Source organism: Lutra lutra, chromosome 5 (assembly GCF_902655055.1).
Source record: "Lutra lutra chromosome 5, mLutLut1.2, whole genome shotgun sequence".
Lineage (NCBI taxonomy): Eukaryota > Metazoa > Chordata > Mammalia > Carnivora > Mustelidae > Lutra > Lutra lutra.
Window position 1 is genome coordinate 103856545 of NC_062282.1, and position 22936 is coordinate 103879480.

The window sequence follows — 22936 nt, forward strand, 5'->3', positions numbered from 1 at the left end:
TGATGCTGGGGCTATCGCAGTAAGCAAGCCATTAACAGTCTCTGCCCTCCGGGGGTCTGAAGTCCGCTGGTGGAGAGCAGGACAGAGGCCAAGCTGCAGGACTCTTACACAGCCTTGCCCTCAGAAAGAGTTGAAGGCAGTTCCTTAGACTACTAAATAGCAAGTCAGGTTGAATTTGCAGAGAGACAACACAGCGCAGGGTGGTGGAGGCAAGGGGGGGAACCGCGCAGTCTGTTCTCTGGGTTCCTCGGTGAAAGTGCCAATTGTAAAGGGAACTAGAAATGCAGATTGTATGGTTCTGCCATACAAATTAAATGAGGCCGAGCATCCTATAATCTCATAAGCTTTGTCCTTAGAAGTCATGGGAGGAAATTTTCTCATAATTGGTTTGTTCTTTTATTTGAACATCATTTTCTAAAGGCAGTCAACTCAAATATGTGCATTAATGAATGGAAATCACAATGTGGGTAGTCTCAAATGTCAAATAATCTCAATGTCCTGTATTTATATATATTTATACTTCTTTCTGAAGAGTCTCCATGGGTCTGTGAACTTTTGGAATTCATTTTAAAAGCAGAACCATACAAGTCAGGCCTGTTGGGCAGCCATATGTCTTAGGGGGAGAAACCTGGTCCACTGTCCTACCTGCCTCAGCCCTTGGGGGTCTCTGTCGCAGCTGCAAACAAATAGTGTCTAAGTAGAGCCACTCATTTTTTTCTTAAGTGGTAAAATATACATAGCACAAAATTTACCGTTTTAACCTTCTAAAGTGTACAATTCAGGGGCATTTAGTACATGCAGAATGTTACACAAATATCACTATTTTCTAGTCCCAAAACATTTCATCACCCCAAAAGTAAACTTCACACCCATTAAGCAGTCACTCCTACCACCCCAGGACATCTTTCCAAGCCCTGCTCTCTAGTCCCTGGTCCCTGATGCTTTCTGTCTCTGTGTACTTGCCTAACTGGGTATTTCATATAAATGGAATCATACACTGTGTAGCTTTTAGTGTCTGGCTTCTTTGACTCTGCATAGTGTTTTTGGCTGGATAATACTCCATTGCATGGAAATACCACATTTATCCTGGACGTTTGGGTTGTTTGCACCTTCTGACTATTGTGAATAGTACCACTACGAACATCAGTGTGCAAGTTTTTATTTGAACACCTGTTTTTGGTTCTTTTGGGTATAAACCTAGGAATGGAATTGCTGGGTCTTAAGGTAATATTAAGTTTAACTTTCTAAGGAACTGCCAAACTTTCCTCACATTGGCTTTACCATTTTATGTTCCTACCACCAAGATGTAAGTGTTCCAATTTTTCCACATCGTCACCAACACTTAGGTTCTGTTTTGCCTTGTTGTTATAGCCATCCTAGTGTGTATGAAGTACTATCTCATCATGGCATTGATTTGCATTTCACTGATGATTAATAACATTGAGTGTCTTTCCATGTCCTTGTCAGCCATTTGTATACCCTCTTTGTAGAAATGTCTACTCAAGTCTTTTGCCCGGTTTTTTAAATTGGATTGTTTGTCTTTCCATTGCGGAGTTCTAAGCATTGCTTCTATATTCGGGATAGTAAACCCCTACCCGATTTATGATTTGCATATACTTTGACCCCTTCTGTCGGTTGTCTTTTTATTCTCTTGGTAATATCCTTTCATGCATAAAAGTTTTTTAACTTGATAAAGGACAGTTAATCAATTTTTTTGTTGTTACTTGTCCTTTTGTTGTTATGTATAAGAAATCATTGCCCAATCCAAGGTCATGAAGATATACTCCTATTTTCTTCTAGGAGTTTTATAGTTTTTGTTTTTATATTTTACTTTTTTATTTTTATATTTTATATTTAGGTGTATTATCCCTTTTGAGCTGATTTTTGTGTTTGGTGTAAGGCAGTAGGCCAACTTCATTTTTTTGCATGTGGATGTTCATTTGTCTTACAACCATTTCTTCAAGACACTATTTTCCTCAAATAAATGGTCTAGGTACCCTTGTCAAAAGCCAGCTGACCACACATGTATGCCTTTCTGGACTCTTCATTCTATTCCATCCATCTATATGTCAGTCCTTATCCTAGTCCCACGTTGCATTGATCACTGTAGCTTTGTAATAAGTTTTGAAACTGGTAAGTCCTCCAAGTTGTTCTTTTTCAGGAAGACTGTGGTTACTTGGGGTTCCTTGCAATTCAGTGTGAATTGTAGAATAAACTTTCTCATTTCTATAGAAAGGCTTTTGGGCAATTGTTTGAATAATTCTTGATGATCTACTGCTTTCCTAGACCTCTGGGGTCTAGATAGCCTTCCTCTGGGCATACTTTGAGATCCTGCTGTAGGCAGAGCCCTTCACTAAGCACTCCAGTCCGTGGTCAGTGTGAAATGAAAACCTGAAACAAAGATTGGCCCAGTAGACTTCTGTGAAAGTGGAATTTGGGTATTGCCCAAAAGATTCAATAGAATTAGCTCCATGATATTAGGCAAACCTTACCTTCAAAGACATTATACTTTAGGTATATATTTGAAAATCTTGCTAATAATAGATAATTATAAAATGTGTCAGTGATAGCAAGCTTAGAGACCATCTAGTCCACATCTCTATCTTTGAGGTGAGGAAATTTAAGTCTCAAATTATGGGAAGCAAGTAGCTAGTCACTGGCATGCTTTAAATTCATAAGCCCTTTTCATTAGTAGACACCTTAAATATTGATTTGAAAACTCTAATGGGGATGTCTTTTTTCCAAGCTAATAAACCAAATTCCAAACTCAAGCATAATGTATAGTTTTTGGAGATTTTCATTACAGAACCAAATTTAACTAAAATCAGACAACACCTTTCAGAAGTTAATGGGAAATGGATAGTCATGGAATGCAGAACATTTGGGACATGAAAATACCTGGCTTTTCTCTATCAAAAACAAAACTATTTTGCTTCCTCCTTAACAGGTTGTGTTTTTAACTTTCAGAAATGTCCTCTTATGATTAATTACAAAACAACTAGCCTTACAGTGATGAGTAACTCATCTCCATGGGGGCATCTGCCATAGAAGAATTTGAGACATTGTTTTGTTTTGTTTTTTAAGATTTTATTTATTTGTTTGACAGAGATAACAAGCAGGCAGAAAGGCAGGCAGAGAGAGAAGCGGGGAGAGCAGGCTTCCCACTGAGCAGAGAGCCTGATGTGGGGCTCGATCCCAGAACCCTGAGATCATGACCTGAGCCGAAAGCAGAGGCTTAACCCACTGAGCCACCCAGGCACCCCGAGACATTGTTAATCCTTATGCTTATAAACTTTATATTATGCTAGCTTTATAATTCTCAGTAATTCGATGAAAATGATAGCAAACACCTATGTAATGTTACCACATGACAGGGACTATCTTATAGATACAGATAAATAAAAATATGTATGTATATTATATACTTATATATTCCATTATATATATATAATATTACAGATATTACATATCTATATAAATATAGATATAGATATAGATGAAATCTGTTATGTTATATCTCAGCAATCATAAGAGGCAGAGGTTATTATCTCTATTTTATGCAGAGGCACAGAACAGACAAAAACTCTTTCCTAGTTAATATGGCTAGTAAGAGGAGAATAGGTTCACACTCAGATGATAACTCTTCCAGGATCTGCCCTCTTGATTACAAGATTTTACAACTCATTGAGGGCAAGGCCACTACTCTTTGTACCTTTGGGAATCTTGGAATAAATCATGAGAATGATAGCAGAGCAGTTTCTTCATAACTGATGCTGGGGGATCTTTCCAGGCCAGAGAGGAAAGACTGACCAATCGATGGGAAGGATGTAAAGGCACAGATGGGAGTAGGAAAAACACTGTCTTTCCCTTCTGTATGTGAATGGAATAAGGTTCCTCAGTTTGGGCTTTTCCCATTTTGCCAATACTACGAAGCCTGGTGATACTGAAAGAACAAACCCAAAAATCCTGGTTGAGGCCTCCTGGGGAGACCTGGAATTACAGCCTCAGTCTGGCACTTACTGGCCATGGAACTCTGAGCAAGTCACCTCAGCATCAGTTTCCTCGTCTCTAAATGGGGAAGAGGGCAGATGGAGAGGGGAACGAAGGGATACGATGAGGCAAAGAAGGCATGTATTAATACTGTATAAATTATAGAAACTACATAATCATAAATCTTTCTCATGATAACTCATGATTCCACTTCAAACATGTGATCTCTGGGGCTCCTGGTGGGCTCAGTTTGGAGAGCATTTGATTCTTGATCTCAGGGTCATGAGTTTGAGCCCCATGTTGAACGTAGAGCTTACATTTAAAAAAAAAAAAATGTGATCCTCATGACCTTTTTAAGCTTGTTTTTCTACCAAAGTATGTGTGTTTCAGTAGAAGGCAACATTTGTGGATTTAATCAAACTTAGTTGCCTGGGTGCTTCAATCATCATTTCCCAGGAACTTTTTTTCCCTATCCCATGATTCAGTTGAGGAACCTATCATCCCACCTGAAAGACGTCTTTGCTTTTGGTACAAACTCGCATGGGCCCTAAATGGCTAAGTTGATACTTGATGGCTGGTGATAAAAATGAAGAATCATGCCAGAAGAATTTTAAACAACTGGAAATGTTCCTTAGATTGCACAAACATGAATTTCTTTTCAAACTTGGGCAAACTGTAAGGCAGATGGCAGGGTGGGGGGAGGGGGACTCAGAGATGCTACTGGTCAGACCATCATCAAAGATGCCATAGGGGTGGAATGGCCAAGTCTAAGGAGCCACGCCAACACGTGGTCTCATTAACCAACAATAGGACTTGAACACAGCTGCGGTGAACAAACTCCCTGCTGTGTTTCTTTTTCTCTTAATTCTTCCCTAGAATTAAGGTCCTTGGTCTCATTGGCCTGGTGTCTTACCTATTGCTGGAACAGCCAGGGAACCAGTCCTCCACCCAGTTAGTTGATTTATGGTGGTTAGACTATATATAGAATATTGTGTTTGCATTGGGGTGAGGAGGGGACACATCTTAAGATCATTGGCAAACAGATGGGAGCAAAACTGTTAATTCTGTTTAAATCTTATTGTGAAGAGGCTTAAGGAACTGGGGGTTTCACTTGCAAAAAAAGAAAGGAACTGGGGGTTTCGCTTGCAAAAAGAAAGGAGTGGAAGAGAGGATGGGGACACAATTTGGGCCTCTCTGCAGGTTTGTGAGGGGCTGATGATATGGAAAGTAAATTCAACTTGTTTTTTGCAACTCTAGAAAAATAGTATAACCTCTGTCTAACTCTAGAGCCTCTAATGTATTAGTTGCCTCACTTGTATGATCAAGGGGTTGGACTGTTTCCCAAAGGTTCGCCTCAGTGCTGAAGTCCCATGACTAACCAGGTCCAGTGAGTGGGATTCACTGGAAGGCAGGCCTCTCAGAGTGAGCTTGCTGTGTAAGAATGGAATGTTCCAATGTGTACTTGCCAAAATAAATTCAAAATGAGCCACACAAGAAATTACATTTTGAAAAGAAACAGGTGAAATTAATTTCAGTCTGTGTAATCCGATATATTGAAAATGTCATTACTTCAATATGTAATTAATGTAAGAAATTGTTAATTTTTTCATATTTAAATATTCATAATGTGGTGTGTGTTTTACACCTATAACACATCTCAGTTTGGACTAGCCATGTTTCAAGTGGTCCATTGCCATCTGTGGCCAGTGGCTGCCATCTTGGGCAGCAAAGCTTTAATGACCATGTGGATGCTTACCACATGTCAGACCCTAGTGAGTGGCTTTACATGTGACTTTTCATTCAGTCCTAAGTCCTCTGAGAGATTCTGATTCTATAAATGAAAAAACAGACTCATTGGGATTATATAAATTGTACAAGTCCACACAACTAGTAAGCCACAGGAGGCCCAAATGGACCTTAGATCTCTCTTGTCCCAGCGCCCTTAACCATTAGCATACTGCTGGGGGAGACAGTGAGTTCCCTGTCCTGAAACAGGATAGTTAACTTCCATGTGAGATGTCTGGGGTGGAAATTTGGCGGTGGATTCCACAGGCTAAACATAAAGCTGAATTCCAATAGAAAGACCTAGTATAGCCAGTTTGTGCTTGAACGACTCCTTAACAAACAAACATTCTTTGTCCCTGGTAGGCCCGCTTTAGTGACCATGGTCATTTTGGTCATTAGATACCCTCTCTAAAGAAACGAGCTAGGAGTTTTCTAGAAAGATAGATCATAAGTGGTTCTTAGAATTTTATTGCCAATATGAAACCATCACTGTGTTGACATTTTTAAAATCATCCAGTGCTTTTATTTTTAACTTGATGTTCCTGTTAAAGATATTAATGATGATTAGAAGAGGGAGTTATGTGCAGAGGAAACGACACTTGGGTCTCTAAGCTACAGCTGCCTTAGGAGCAGTGCCCTCTCCCCCACGGCTATAATTAGCTGTGTATCCACCTTGGACTCTCCGGGGAGGGTTCGGACATTCCCAGACAGCCTGTAAATCCCCAGCAGGGAAAGGTCATGGGTCAGAGGAAATGGCTGTAATCATTCTTCTCATACAGACCTGCAGTAAATAAGAAATGACAAAAGTAATATTTACAAATGGTTTCTTGGATTTTATCCTATTTTCAAAAATAAGATATTTGGACTTCACTTTGAGGGCTTCCTCTGTCATTGGCCCCAATGCTTCAAAACATGAACAGTGTTTTGTTTTCATTTTCCTATTTTCATGCCGCGTGAACATTTCCTGCTATAGATGAAGAAGAAAGACATCATCCAGTGATGGCATGCCATGCCTTTGAAAGAAATGATGTTAAATCCAGCAGGGCAGCAAGAACAGTGAAACTAAAGTCATCAATTAGACCTGTTTATAATTTAAGGCGGCTCTTTATTTATTTTTTTTTAAAGATTTTATTTATTTATTTGACAGAGAGAGATCACAAGCAGGCAGAGAGGCAGGCAGAGAGACAGGAGGAAGCAGGCTCCCTGCTGAGCAGAGAGCCCGATTCGGGACTCGATCCCAGGACTCCGAGATCATGACCTGAGCCGAAGGCAGCGGCTTAACCCACTGAGCCACCCAGGCGCCCCTAAGGCGGCTCTTTAAGTGTCTCTGTTTTTTGGAAGGGCAGCTATATCCAAAAATAATTTTCCACTCATGTAAATGTACATACACATTTGACCCTTTGCCTTTTATGTTGAAATCTTTTCACATCGCTACATAAACCAGTCTCTGAGGAGGATGGCCATGAAGGACACATGTGAAATAGTACGGTGGTTTTAGCACTTTCAGTGGAATTTCCTAGCCACTAGCACTTTACTGAGCAACTCCTCTATTTTCGGCCCCCTGGAGACAAGGACACAAGCCCACCTGTTAGCTCATCCACCAGACCCGAGGTTCTCGAACACCACCGGCCTCACTGCTGTGTCAGCTGGCCGCCAAAGCCACCCCAGCCCACCTGGGACCGCTGCTCCCACTGGCCTTCCAAATGTTCCATAACTGTCTCAGACTAGGAAGAGTAACCGTTGGCCTGGCTCCTAAGGGCTTATAAAGTATTAAACAGGCTCAGAAGCTTCAATTTTAATAAAGTCGGGAAAGAGGGGAGGGTATTAGCTATCATTCCTGCATCCTCTGCGGTAGCAACCCATACCGGCTGCGCAGCCCTCCTGCTCATCAGAAGTTGTCTCCGTCCAAAGAGAAGAAAAAGTACTTAGAGAAGGAATCGAATGACATACTTGTCCCCCTGTTACTGACAGCATAATCCCACAACATCCAGTATGTAAAACGCAGACTTTGAAGATAAAGTGTTCACAAACTTGCCTCAGAGCACATGTGAATTTCCGAAAGACTCTTCTACTTTAAAGGGTTATCTTCAAAGCTTCATTTTTATGTGCATTCGTGTAATACATACAGAGAAGCACAGGGGAGCAGATTGTGGTTCAGCAAGAGTGCCTTCTGAAACTGTCTCTTGCTGTTCCATTTTGTAAGGACCAAGAAGCTGATAATTGATGTGATCCGGAACCAGCCAGGGAACACATTGCCAGAAATCTTGGAGACACCAGCAACGACACAACAGGTAATTGGCCTTTGAGTGTAAGATAATAAGTACCATCTATGTGAGTTCACTTTCTTAATCTTCATGTCCAGTGTTTACTGTTGCCACAAAGACAGTGTAACTGACATGGTTTGAAAGTGAAGAAGTTTCTGTGTTACCCTGGCAGCTGAGTTCAGTCATAAATGTAAACTCCTTAGAATGGGAATGAAATATAAAATGCAGCACCAAATGGATGTTGAGTGTAATTTTGTCCTTGACTAGGAAGATAATTCTAGGTCTTTGAAAGCCTCTGAATGTTCACTGTAAACCTTATCAGACAGTGAATAAAGATAGTTCTGGTCAGTAGGATGGAGAAAAATACCTTTCATATTTTATTATTTGCTCACTTGAAACGTGTCTCGCACATTAAAACTGTTTCCCCAAATGCTTCAGAAGCGAGTATCTTGAGTACATCAGGCCAGAGAACCGTTATCGCGCTGTAAGTGACTCAAGATTCTTAACAGTCTTGTATTAATGTTGTATCAACATCATCTAAAATGCATCGTCGTGTATTCAGTTCATTCTGACTTAAGCTAATTCACTCTTATGGCTTTTTAGAGAGTTGCCACTCTCTAAACAAAAGTTATCAAAATTATCTAATTAGGTATTTCTTAGCAGAGCTACTCATAATTTTCCTGAATCATTCTTTCTTTCTTTAAAGATTTATTTATTTGAGAGAGAGAGAGAGAGCATGTGAGTGGGGAGAGGGGCAGAGGAAGAGGGAGAGAGAGAATCCTCAGGCAGACTCCCTGCTGAGCACAGAGCCTGATACAGGGCTCGATCCCATGACCCTTTGATCATGACCTGAGCGGAAATCAAGAGTCGGATGCCCAGCTGACTGAGCCACCCAGGCACCGCATTCCTGAATAAATCATCATTTAGTCAGTTGCCAAGAAATGACTGTTTTAATTTTAAAAATATATAGAATGAAACTTCAAGTTATCTGGGGTTTGTTAAAGTGAGTATTGTTAAACAATGTAGGCGGAATATCCTACTGTCCTTATTGAACATTTAATTTTTCTCCAAATGTAGCATAGTCACAAGAATGCAGACTTCCAAGATCAACTACAGTCCTGCACCTCCTCACTGGTTAATTCTAGGCACTTAGAAGGGTTTCTCTGCCTCAGTTTCCTCAACTATAAAATGGGAATAATAATAGTGTTTAACTGACAGCAAAAACAAGTGATTTAAACATGTTAAGTGGGTAGAATGATAACCAGCACATATTAGGTGTCTAATAATGTATTTAAGCCCTGCAGATACTATTGTTGACCACTGACCTGATAAACTATTCCCGTGTACATGATATTGATCTACCTGTAATCTAATTATATCTGTATCCTTGGACTTTATATTGTGTCAGTCAGTTGTCTAATACAATGAAATGGGAAGATCACCAGTCTCCTTTTATTACTGATTTTGTTTTGTTTTGTTTTTATAACAACCTGTCCAAATTCATTCGTTCATTTACTAATCATTTATTTGGGAACTTGGGATGAACTAAAATATTCTTACTTCCTTTGGCTCAAAGACACCCTGCAGGTTTTTCAGAGTTGGTAGTTTGAGAATTATTCCTTTCCTAAAATAAAGGTCTCTGCCCTTGTGGCTTAAGAATCTCCATAAATATGGCAAATGTGTGAGAGTTCAGTTGGGTTCTGGATGTTCACGGTGTTTGAATAGCTGTGTTTTAAGGAATAATGTAGTTTTAGTTCCCTCAGCTGAACTATCCAGGAATTGAAATCCTTCCACCCAGAGAATTATAAAATATCAGTTATCCACTATAATATGTTCATTACTAAGGTGATTTCTCATCTTAGCACTAAAGTAGCCATTGAGAATTTTGCTCGAAATAGGCCTGCCACCATTGCCATATTTCTCAAAAAGTTGAAATAATTTCTTCCCGAAGACCTATTCAAAATCCATGAAGAACATAGCTGATTCTGGCCTTTGGACTCTGATGTGAGGATTTCTTTTATTTCTTTTATTTTATTTTGACATGAACTTGCCTGAACAGTTTATGAATTTGTGAGACTAGAGAACCAGAGAAAAGTCAGTATCTTGATATTCCCCTTTCAGGAGACAGATCATGCCAGAGATATGGTGAGCCGAGCAATTATAGATTCCCAGGCTCCAGAAGAAATGAAGCATAGTCAGTCTATGGTTGAAGATGCACAGCTACCCCTGGAGCAGAAGAAGAGGAAAATCCAGAGGAACCTCAGGACATTGGAACAAACTGGACACGTGTCATCCAAGAATAAATACCAAGACATTCTCAATGAGATTGCCAAGGTTTTTGGAAATAGTATTCTTACTTCTTCACTTAGCAGACATTTGTTAATCATTGGTCACATGCTAAGCACTCTCTCAGGTGACATTACAGACTCCTAGTTGTATTGCCATGGTCAATATTACAGATTATCAAAGGTTTCAAAGCCATTGATGACTTTTAATAGAGAAATATCAAAACTTCCCTGCGTCATTAGGACATTTGATGCACACCAGAAATAAATGCTTGGGAAATTTAATAGACAAATTTCATCTATACTTTGAAGCAATACCTACTTTGAGGATTTTTTTTTAAGATTTTATTTTTTTAGTAATCTCTACACCCAACATGGGGCTCAAACCTACAACCCCGAGATCGAGTCACATGCTCTATCAAGTGGGCAAGCCAGGCGTCCCAATACTTACTAGTTTTAGAAATGACATTTCAATGAGAGTTCTTTCTTGTTCGTTGTCATATAGCCCAATTGCTCTTAGGATCTGCCACTGAGGTAGTAACTCACGTCCTTGAGAATGTCCTCTGAGCGGCTGAGCCTAAATGCAGTTAACACTTCAAGGGCACTTTCTGTTTTCTCAGCCTATATTTTTACAGTTGGGAAACTTCCTGAGAAAAGGATCTCAAATTAGTGTGAGGAAGCATCACAGGAAATGGATGAGATCTGTTTGCCAAGGATAAGGAAGTATATACTTGTGTCAAAACGACCTTTCCTTCTTTTTATCCAACTATGCAAATTAAAATGGGTCTGGATGTTAAAGGCAGTTAAGTGATCAGGACAGAAGTAAATGTTGTTACCTTCTTGGTGGAAAATCAACTTGGCTTCTTTCTTCCATGGAAATTGAGGGTCACTTAGAGCAGTAGATTTAGTACTCCTACCCTAAGTGACTCAAGGGAAGTCATATTACTTTCCATAGCTCTGGGGTGGAAAATATTTCTCTTTGGGAATAATTAATAGTGAAATTAATGCTTTTGCCTTTAAAAAAAAAAAAGGTTACCATGAAGGCATCCTCTAAAAGATTCTGTTTATTGGAGAATTGTTATTTAAAGGTGTGTGCATGTCTATCTGGATTCCAGGGGAATGTGTTTTGTTTTGTCCACATAAGGAAAATCATAGTAAACAAACACTGTTTTCTTAAATGAAACATTTTCATGATACCAATTAGAATTACAAATAAATCTTATGTCTTTAAGTTCAAATATAGCCTAGTTCCTATAGGTTGTGAACAGCTTGGACAACTTAATGTTCTCTGAACTCTCTTTAAATTGAAGGAATAGTTACCAGAGTAAAATTTTTCCAATCAGTCTTGAGAGCTCAGTTGTTTTTGCAAACTTTGAGAAATATTTTCCAGATAGAAAAGCTCATTGGGGTTTTAGGAGGCTTTTTGTTTTATTTATTTATTTTTTTTTTAACTTATTTCTAAAATTTTTTTTTTTTTACTTATTTCTAAGATCAATTACATTGATTTATACATGTAAACCTTTCCAGGTAAAATATTCTTCTAAGTGGAATGTTGAACACATTTTGAAGAAATTTGTATCTCCTGGGACAGCCTTCTTTAGGCCCCTCTTAAAACACTATTTTTCTCAAATTAATTGGTTATTCCAAAAATGCTTCTCTGTTTTTCCATCAAGGGAAAAATAAACCTTAGCAACTCTGTTAAAGTGAAATACGGACCCTTGCCAGTCTGAAGTATAAGCGAGGAAGGAGGGACACTTTAGTGTTCAGAGATTAAGGTCACTGAGGGAAGCTACAGGTTAATGGTCACAAATAGGGATTTAATAGTCCACATTCTTCTTGCCCCACATTGGCAATATCATAAAGTCAAAATTCTTAAATCTCGTACCATAGCCTTGACTTGTTCTTTTAGGACATTCGAAATCAAAGAATACATCGTAAGCTTCGGAAAGCTGAGTTAGCCAAACTTCAGCAGACCCTGAAGGCACTTAATGAGAAGGCGGCATTTTATGAAGACCAGATTAATTATTATGACACCTACATAAAGACTTGTTTAGACAACTTAAAGAGAAGGTAAGTTAAAATCCTGTGTCTGTTTATGGTGTCCTGGTGTTTAGGGGTATCTGTTTTTCTATGATCCTGGACAGTTCAGCTTGGAAGCAAACTGCTTGCTTTATTTAATAGCCAAACACTAGAACCTCAGTTTTGTGATTTGCCTCTGTGATCTCAGAAGTCAGAAGTGCATTTCAGAGCTTTTGAATTGCCCATTGGCATTGGGATTCAAGAAGCTCCATCTGTTGTATTTTAAGCAAGGGGCTTTAACACCTGCAGAAGCACTCTCCTTTCTCCTTGTCTGTTTTAGTCAAAGGTGCCTTTGAACACTGATAAAAATTAAAGCTACTCTTGTTTTTTGAATGTTTACAATAGACAATATTAAAATGTTAGATAACTCCTGATATTTGCTAACAGTGGAAGGCAGCCTAATGATTTTTTTTAAGATTTTTAAAGATTTTTAAATTTATTTATAAATAAATAAATAAAATATTTATTTAATAAATAAATAAATAAAATAGTTATTATTTTGAGAGAGAGGGAGCACAAGCAAGGGGAGGGGGAGAGGGAGAAGCAGACTTCCTGCCAAGCAGAGAGCCCAATGTGGGGCTTGATCCCAGGACCCTGGGATCATTACCTGAGCTGAAGGCAGACACGGAATGACTGAGCCACCCAGGCACCCACCCAAATGATTTAAAACTGCTTAGTGGGGCCCCTGGGTGGCTCAGTCGGTTAAGCATCTGACTTGATTTTGGCTCAGGTCATCATCTCAGGGTCTTGAGGTAGAGACACCTATGGGCTTTGTGTTCAGCAGGGAGTTTGCTTGAGATTCTCTTTCTCCTCTGCTCTCCTTTACTAACCACCACCCCCCCACCCGTACCTGCTCTCTCTTTCTCTCAAATTTTAAAAACCTTTAAAATTGCTTAGTGGTTTTAAAAAAATATTATTGACATAAAAGGCAAAATTTGACAGTTTCCCATTACCCATTAGCATACATATTACAGATTTTTTATACACGACATAGCCACTTTTAATGAGTATTCTTTGCTCATAATTGTTCTTACTCCTAGACTAAGGTTGATACTAATCGAATTTTAATTACCCTTTTAAATATGTAATGCAATATTTTCATGTAATCCATATAGTCAAATTGACAGTAGGAAATGGTGCTGTACAGAAAAATCAATTGCATTAATCATAGAAGATTTGATGAAGGGAGATAAGCAAATTAAACCCCATCTATTTGGGCCCCACTGGCTCTGAATTTTAATTCATTTGCTTGCAGCCTGTAAATTACTTTTGCTCTGTTCCTGGAAAGAAGGCGTTGATCAACCTAATAATACCCAGTAGAAATAAGGTTGTTAGGGTCTTTTGTTTGTTTTTGTATTTTGTTTTTTGTTTTTTTCATATTTATTGCAACTACTTGAAGGCATTTTTACAAGGTCTGCAGTTAGGGGAGCTAGATTTGCATTCTAATTTACTCTTATATGATCTGTGCCCTAGCCCAGTGAACTTCTCTCGAACTTCAATTTTCTCATCTTTAAGGTGGCAGGAGGAGGACTAGCCTCACAAGCATTGTTAGGAGAGGTAAATGAAACCATAAGAAAGGAATCTATTTATTTCAAAGCCCTATGGAAATGTCAATTTTGCAAATGTGGGGGATTATTCATAAAGTACTTAGAACATTGCTGGCCACATAGTATTTATTAAAGAAACTAAAGAAGTCTTAGTAATACCTTTACTTAAGAGTATGCAGTTGAGATTAATGAACCAAAGCTGCTTGCAGAATGACTTAATATAGCCATGTAGTTCAACATACCTGAGAAAATAGAGGGCAAGTTTTATGAAAAATGTTAGTCTATCATTCAAACTTCAGTCACTTTAAAAATAGCTTCCTCTTAGATTTCAGTAGTGAGGTTTTAAGGTCTAGGGAAAATTGTCACCTCCTATTGCAAAGTAGAAAGTTTCATATTCAGGGCAGTGAGGCCCAGTATGAACTGTGGTGGGCACCCCAGCATGCTTACTGCACCCCTAGAAGCCTCTGACTTTACCATCATGATAACACAGTTTATTCTTATTTTGTCAGAAATTCTCGAAGATCAATTAAACTAGATGGGAAAGGAGAACCCAAAGGGGCGAAGAGATCTAAGCCGGTGAGGTACACGGCAGCGAAGCTGCATGAGAAGGGTGTCCTCCTGGGGATAGACGACCTTCAGACAAACCAGTGAGTGTGACCCAGAATCTACACCCAACACAAGTGCCCTTTAATCATGCCCATAAAGTCTGACTCTCTTCTGTTTGGTTTCCTGTGGCCTTTGAAGAGAGCTTCATTTGGTCTATCAAGGCTTACCCCCGATTACAGATGAGGGGGAAATACACGTGTTGTAATCTCTAGTCTTCCCATCAGACCCCGAGCATCTGGTGCTATGGATTGTAGGAAGTGCCCAGGAGGTCACTGGGTTTCCCATGGCTGGTCCAGTGCGTTTGGATTTGCCAGCCTCCCCTTTCCCACCAAAAGAACTGAATCATATCAGTGAGAATGAAAAGCTGTCTTTTGGTCTAGAATGATAAGGGTTATTTATTTACAAGGGCAAGATAGTACCATTCTCATTTCAAAGCCACAAGCTATGTGCCAACACATGGGTCAGAGCCATGCGGTATGCTGTTGGGGTGTGCATTTGACCTAGAGGGGAAAATGGAAACCCTCCTCTGTAGCCCCGTACCACATTCCAGTGGATTCTCTATGTTACAGGGACCATGAGTCTTGTCCCCATCACTGCTGGGGCGGGGGTAAGCCAGACTCCCCATGTGTGCTGCTTTCTGGCTCCGGCCTTCTCTCCAGACCTGGCCTCTACTCCATTCATCCCTGCAAAAATTCTCCCAAATACACCCACTCAGAGAACATGCTTCCTCATCTGTTTATGTTCTTTAAGAACAGGGCCATATTTTAATAGCATTTCTTTTATAATAAAGGACCTACTTCAATGCTCTTGGCTACAGTCCCAACAAGAGCCATCAAACCTAGTTTCAGTGAGCAGAGTGGGAAGGGGGATGATGGGAGGTTTCTGAGACTTCCTTAGAATTTTCTCAGTGGACCTCGCACTAAGCATGGAAACTAAGGATTCCGCTAACTTGTGTCAGCTTTACATATAAATTTGCAGTTCCGCATGTGTAAGTGTCCCTTTCTTCACTAGGTTTAAAAATGTTACATTTGATATCATATCTACTGAAGATGTGGGCATCTTTGATGTCAGATCAAAATTCCTTGGTGTTGAGATGGAAAAGGTACAGCTCAATATTCAGGTAAGCTGGGATTTCTGCAAAGTGGGGGGTGAGTTTTATAATGTGGGTCATTTATTGCCTCCCCTGGCTTATGCCCTTCATAACAGTGAGGTTCACCAGAAGACCCCTGGAAGAATTTTTTGCCAATATTAGCTTTTAAGCATTGATGATTTTTTAAATCTCTGATTTTTCAAAATATTGGAACCTAAAATGCTTTTAGATGGCAAACCATAGTGGCCAGTGTTTCTAAGGCATGTTTCCATTTTTTGAAACTTAAAGTATAACCATGGTATAAAAGTATTGAGAGCTGTTAAGGCTGGAAAGTTTTCTTTTATTAGAAACTTGATTTTTTCCAAGACTACATAGGCCCAGTATTAGAACTTTCTTGACCTCATTTCTCCTTCTTTCTCCTTCTTAGGGTCATTTTTACATTAGTGTGTTAAATCAATTAAATGCTTAGGGGACACTTGGGTGGCTCAGTCTGTTGAACGTCCAACTCTTGGTTTTGGCTCAGGTCCTAACCTCGCGGTCGGTCATGGGATAGAACTCAGTACTAAGTTTGCTTCAGATTCTCTCTTCCTCTCCCTCCTGCTCGCATGCTCTCTCTCTCCCTTTCAAATTAATCCTAAATAAATAAATTAAATAAATAATATCTTAAATAAATATCATACATAAAATCTTTTTTTTTTAAGATTTTATTTCTTTATTTGACAGACAGAGACCAGAAGTGGGCAGAGAGGCAGGCAGGGAGAGAGTGGGGGGGAAGCAGGCTCCTGTGAGCAGAGAGCCCGATGCGGGGCTCAATCCCAGGGCCCCGAGATCACGACCTGAGCCGAAGGCAGAGGCTTTAACCCACTGAGCCACCCAGGCGCTCCCATACATAAAATCTTTTTAGGGGCACCTGGGTGACTCAGTGGGTTAAGCCTCTGCCTTCAACATAGGTCATGATCTCAGGATCCTGGGATTGAGTCCCCCACCAGGCTCTCTGCTCAGCAGGGAGCCTGCTTTCCTCTCTGTCTCTCTGCCTACTTGTGATCTCTCTCTCTGTCAAATAAATAAATAAAATATTTTAAATAAATAAATAAATATAAATAAAAAATAAAATCTTTTTAAAAATTTTCTCCCCCACCTCCCACTCACATATGCCTATTCTCTCTCTCCTTCTCTTTCTCTCTCTCTCTCTCTGAAATAAATGTCTTTTTAAAAGTATCTGTTAAATGCTTAGGATGATAAGAATGAAAGACATAGTGCAAGATAGTTATCTATAAGTAGACACATGGTGTCTGCAGTCTGAATTATTGCCTTTTTCTCAGAAGAACCACATTTAAGCTAAATACACTTGGAACAGAAACTGCGACTGACATCCAGCTTCCGTGTCCAAAAACCACAACAACAACAGAAAATAAAAGGAGTGTGCAACCAAATGTTTATTTCCTCCCAACCTCCTCTTAATCCCTAGTATAGGATCGGCTAAAAGAAGTATTTGAGGGGCCCCTGTGTGGCTCAGTCAGTTAAGCAGCTGCCTTGGTCTTAGGTCATGATCCCAGGGATTGAGCCCAGTCGGGCTCCCTGCTCAGTGGGAGAGTCTGCTGCTCCCTCTCTTTCCCCACTTGTGTGCTCTCTCACTATCTCTGCCTTGCTCTGTCAAATAAATAAATAAAATCTCTTAAAAGGAAGGAGAATAGAAGTATTTGAGTTTTTCTTTTTCACATTAAGAGATTTTAAATGGAAATAACACCTAAATACCTGGGTCCCAAATTAATGGTAAAATGGATCCCAGGTATTCTGTATGTATCTACACAAACCATCTTGACAAGCCACTGCAGGTGGCAAGTTCTAGCCTCACGGCCTGCAGAGCCAGTGGCCGAGAGCCCTGAATGACTCCCCCACTCCTAGGAGCAGATGCCAATCCCTTCTTTTCTGTCTACCATTCCTTGTAGCTTAAAGAGAAAAATTAGGGGGCACCTGGGTGGCTCAGTGGGTAAAAGCCTCTACCTTCAGCTCAGATCATGATCTCAGGGTCCTGGAATCAAGCCCCACATGGCGGGGTGTGGCGGGGAGCCTCTGCTCAGCAGGGAGCCTGCTTCCCTCTCTCTCTCTGCCTGCCTGCCTACTTGTGATCGCTTTCTGTCAAATAAATAAAATTTAAAAAAAAAAGAGAGAGAGAAATTAGAACTAAGTATGATAAGGCCATTTAAATAATGGAGTAAATTAGAGTCTAGAAGGAAAATGAAAGATAATGTGCAATTATGAAAAATATACATAAGGAAACAGTATTGTTTTCTACTTTATTTTAAATGTCACTAAATGGGGGCACCTGGGTGGCTCAGTGGGTTAAGTCTCTGCCTTCAGCTCAGGTCATGATCTCAGAGTCCTGGGATTGAGCCCCGCATCGGGCTCTCTGCTCAGCGGGGAGCCTGCTTCCTCCTCTCTCTCTGCCTGCCTCTCTGCCTGCTTGTGATCTCTCTGTCAAATAAATAAATAAAATCTTTAAAAAAAAATCATTTACAGAAAAAATTCATAAAAAGCTTAAGTTACCCTAGATACCACTTAAATAAATATGGAAAGAGAAAAGAATGTGCTCCAAAGTGAATTTTCTTGGTTAGTCATTCTTCTCTAGGCAAAGACCTATCATGTGTTTGTCAAGAAGAAATGACCCAAGGCCAAGCAACATCAACTGGACAGGTGAATTCCAAGTGACTAGGAGACACCTGTTCAGAGAGGCCTCATAGGAATTCCTTGGAACAGTGGTGCAAATGCCAAGCTTCATTTGTTCCTTTGTTAAGGATCCAGTGTGCAAGATTACCTATCCATGCCATTCATCTATACACATAATTGACTGTGAAATGTTACTCCTTAGCTGTATACAGGTGGCTGTTATGGCCCAGATTTTTAAAGTCTTTAACATATCACGAGGGCTAGCAACATAATTTGTAGAGCTTAATGCAAAATGAAAATGGACAGCCCCTTATTCAGAATTATTGAGAATTTCAAATTAGTAAGAGCAGAGCATTAAACTAAGTGCAGGGCACTACTAATCATGGGACCCTGCAGAGGTTAATTGTCCCAGCAGCCAGACCTTCATCTAACAGCTAATAAGATTTCTGTTTATACATAAAGCCTTCAGACAATTATATTATCACATGAATTACCGAAGAGGACATGATGGCCAGGTCTTTAGTGTAAGACAAGGACTGGCAACAGGACAGAAATTTATGAGAGAATTCAGGGAAATCTAACATTGTTTCTAGATCCTCTTCTCCCTTCATTTCCCAAAGATGATCTCCTAATTAAATCCCGTAGGTATTGGCAGTATACCTAACAGGGGGGTGTGACTTTAGTGAAGATGTTCTCCTTGCACATTCTCCTTGCACACATAATGGCCAGTGTTCATCAAGGGCTCCAAGATTGACTGTCTTCCTTTCCCAGATGAAGAACTGAGGTTCAGAGAGAGCTCATTATACAAGAGGCAGCTGGAGTCCCAAGTTCTCATCACTTGGTTCTATCGCTCCTCTCACAAGACTCCAGTTAATCCTGACAAGGCATGGGTGGCGTACAAAGAGCTTATAGACCTTGATCTCCTATTCCCCAGCAGCAGCCCTGTGAAGTTGGCAGTGTTCTCCCAATTTACACACAAAAAAACACAGAACTTCAGAGAGATTGTGTGAAGTTGCAAGGTCATAAAATAGGAAATGGTGAGGTTAAGTCTCAAATCAAATCTTCTATTCACAAGTTTGGTCATCTTCTTTGCTCTCCACCTTGGTGGCCCATCTGATTCCCCTGCAGACACGCACATGTGTCTCTCACCTTGTGTACAGTTGGAGGTAATTTAAGAGGTGGAAGAGGCAGCTAAGAACAGCCAAAGTTCTCTCAAAGGTGATTCCAACTTCTGTAGGGAGACTTGTTTAATGTAGGTAAAACCGTTATCATTAAGAACCAAGAAGTTTGCGGCGCCTGGGTGGCTCAGTGGGTTAAGCTTCTGCCTTTGGCTCAGGTCGTGGTCTCAGGGTCCTGGGATCAAGCCCTGCATTGGACTTTCTGCTCAGCTGGGAGCCTTCTTCCCTCTCTCTCTGCCTGCCTCTCTGCCTACTTGTGATCTCTCTCTCTCTATGTCAAATAAATAAATAATAAAAATCTTAAAAAAAAAAAAAAAGAGCCAAGAAGTTTCCAGAGCTAGGCACAAGAAAATGAGGTCTGGGTACTTGGCTGTGACAGCTCAAGAATGATATCTTATATTTGGGAAAGACCCCCTCTCCTGTGGTATTATGAGACATCACTGCTTATCTCATGCATATGCATCAGACCAGTTTCTGATTTTAGCAAGAGTTGATTTCCTTTGTTTATATGGTGGCAGTGCAACACAGAACAATAGACCTGACTTGAGAGGGTAAGGACTTGTTCTCAGTACAGGAGCAGAAGTAGCCTAGATCAGGAAGGACTTGCTTTATACAGGGTTCCCCAAATTTCTATCCTAGAACTTCACTACATAACTTGATCATTTATCCCCATTTGCACATACTTACTTGTAAAGTCTACACGCTACTATATATTACTGTACTCCAAATATACCTTATAAAATACATACACAAAATCTAGATGTTTAAAGATGAGAAAAAATAAGAATAAATAGAAGTTCTCATATTCTTTTTGCTCCTCAAGGAATCTCCTTGCTTGCTCCACTTTAGAAAACACCATTGTTCTAAAGGATATACTCCGTCTTGCTTGAATATTTGAATTTTGAGTTTTTCAATTAAAACGTATAATATATATATGCATAAATATATATATGTATAAATACATATCTGATATTAATTGGAGGTGGTTTTCTGTTATATAGTGCTTATCAATTCTAAAAATCTATCTTCTTCCATTTAGGTAAGTGATTCTCAAAATGTGGCACTCAGACCAACAATGGCATGATCACATGGGAGCTTGTTAAAATGCATATACTTGGGCCTCACCCCAGAGCTACAAAGTCAAAGCGTCTGGTGGGTGGGGACAAATAATTTGTGTTGTAACTAGCTTGTGCTTTTAACTGAATGATTTTGATGCATACTCCATAGTTAGGTCAACTGAATCTTATTTTTGTCCCCAGATTCTTCTAGAATATTTTTAAATGTGCAAAATGTCAAATTTGAGATTTAATGATGATCTTCGCAATTTCAGGATTTACTTCAGATGCAGTATGAAGGAGTAGCTGTAATGAAAATGTTTGATAAGGTTAAAGTGAATGTGAACCTTCTCATATACCTGCTGAACAAAAAATTCTATGGAAAGTGAAGTGCCTACAGAAACTTCATGGAATCCGTATCATCTGGATTAAGAAATGAATCTGTTTAATATTTTTGTGGTTAAACATGATTGAAATCACTGCTTATAAATGTGTGATTTTAAAAAAAAAAAACGAAAAAGACCAAAACTGTTCTGAAGAATGTACCCATGTGCCTTTTTGATAATTTGATACTATGGTAGAATAATCCAAAAAGATGAATTAATGTAAACACTTCCACATTATACTGTAGTCTAGGTACTCTGATTTAAAACTTTGGACATTCCATGATTGGTTTTAAAGTAGGGAGAAAATAAGTTTAGTTGACTAGAGACAAATCTGTAAACCTATTTTCCTATGAAAAAAATTTTAAATGTCCCATTTGAATAATGTAAGTCTTCCTAGGTTTGTTTTTGGGTTTTTGTTTTGTCTTTTTTTTGGGGGGGGGGTTGTTTTTTGTTTTTTGGGGTTTTTTTTTGGGGGGTCTATGGAGAAATGGAGACCTAATTATTTGTAATGAATTATTTACACAGATTCTTAGTTCTAAGCCCTACCTTCTGGGAGTTACCAATTTTAAAGAAGTTTTGTGCAATTCAAAATGAAGTTTTTATAAGTAATTGAAAGTGATAATACAATAATACTTTCTGTATAAAAGTATATATTTTATGTGATTTATTCCTACTAAATGAAGTGCACTACTGCCTCATAGTAAAGACTTTTGTTCCCAGAGCCTTTAAGTGACTAAGGAACACCGTGGTAGCGATCTTAAGCCCCACCTCCACCCCTCACAGTTTATTTGAATACTTAAATTGGGCCTCTCAACTTTTTGTAATGCAATAAAATCAGTATCTAGATGGTTTTTAAATGTATTCTTTGAAAATTGTTTTATGTAAAATAAATGTTACTGAATTATGTAAATTTGGCTTTTTAGTGGTCTTCATCTAAATCTATTGAGTGGGTAGAAGGTTATTGGGCTTATCAGGAAAAGAAACAACATGCCTATAGCTGTACTTGGTAAGGTGCAGAGTAAGCTGCTGTGACCAAGAGATCCAAAGGCCTGTGGCTGGAACAAGAGAGAAGTTTGTTATTGTCCAGCAGTTCAAAGGTGAGTGAGCAGGCCCACAAGGTTATCTAGAGCCCAAGCTGGCCATTTGGCTCTGTCCTTATCACTGATTCCCAGCCACAGAAGAGGGAAAGAAGTCCAGGGCCTGCGTGTGTCACTTCTGCTTACATCCAATTGGCCAAAACTTAGTCATGCTCCACATGCTTCAACAGAGGCTGGGAAATGAGTGCCCCAGCCAGGTACCCCATGAAATGCTGGGGTGAGAGAAGGGTGCTATTACTGAAAGAATGATGACTGGAGACAGGTTAGCTCTCTCCATGACAACAATAATCCAGACTCTCAGGATGGAATTTGGTATTCTGTTCATTTGTTCTACAGGCTGTATTTTCCACGGGGTTTACAAAGCATTGAGAAAGTGACTTATGCATGTTTTACACAAATGAACTTTAAGTGTGAGGCCAACAGAATTTGGAAAGTTCAACTTTTTAAAAGTAGAACCTGCCCCGTTAGTGACCATTTCCAGCTGTATGTATTTTCAACAGAGAGAAAATGCTCTTTGTCAAAACAGTGCTCACTGTCTTAACAGTGAGTAGATGTTGGGGGCGGGGGGTGGCGGCGTGTTAATGCAGTAAACCTTAACACAGACCTGCATCCCTAAAGAAATCAAACATATGCTTGCATAGGTGTCATCTTTTGAATAAACCTTGTCCTCCCCTGCAGCTTCATTACATGAGAAACAGGAGCCAGGGATGGTAGAAGCTAGGTTAGACTTCCTCCCTTGCGATCCAGGAAAGATTGTTAATGGAAATGTGTCAGAGGAGCCTAAATTAAGGAAAAATTGCTGGAGGCAAAAGTTAATGTTTCATAGTATATTTGAAGGGAGTTTGTTTCATTGCAACACTAAGCATTATGCTTGAATATTATCTGGATTAGTATAGACCTTTGTATC

General features: G+C 39.5%; 1 protein-coding gene across 3 annotated transcripts in view; it reads left to right on the forward strand.

Moving 5' to 3' along the window:
* The window catches only part of IQGAP2 (IQ motif containing GTPase activating protein 2), a 283046-nt gene extending 261204 nt beyond the window's left edge, over positions 1–21842 (forward strand). For all 3 annotated transcript variants that reach the window (XM_047729600.1, XM_047729599.1, XM_047729601.1), the window contains 6 exons: positions 7979–8066; positions 10161–10373; positions 12234–12394; positions 14460–14597; positions 15568–15676; positions 20822–21842. In XM_047729600.1, the coding sequence (XP_047585556.1) occupies positions 7979–8066; positions 10161–10373; positions 12234–12394; positions 14460–14597; positions 15568–15676; positions 20822–20935 (823 nt within the window). In that variant the 3' untranslated portion in view covers positions 20936–21842. The remainder of the gene's footprint in view (positions 1–7978; positions 8067–10160; positions 10374–12233; positions 12395–14459; positions 14598–15567; positions 15677–20821) is intronic.
* Positions 21843–22936: the final 1094 nt, after the last annotated feature.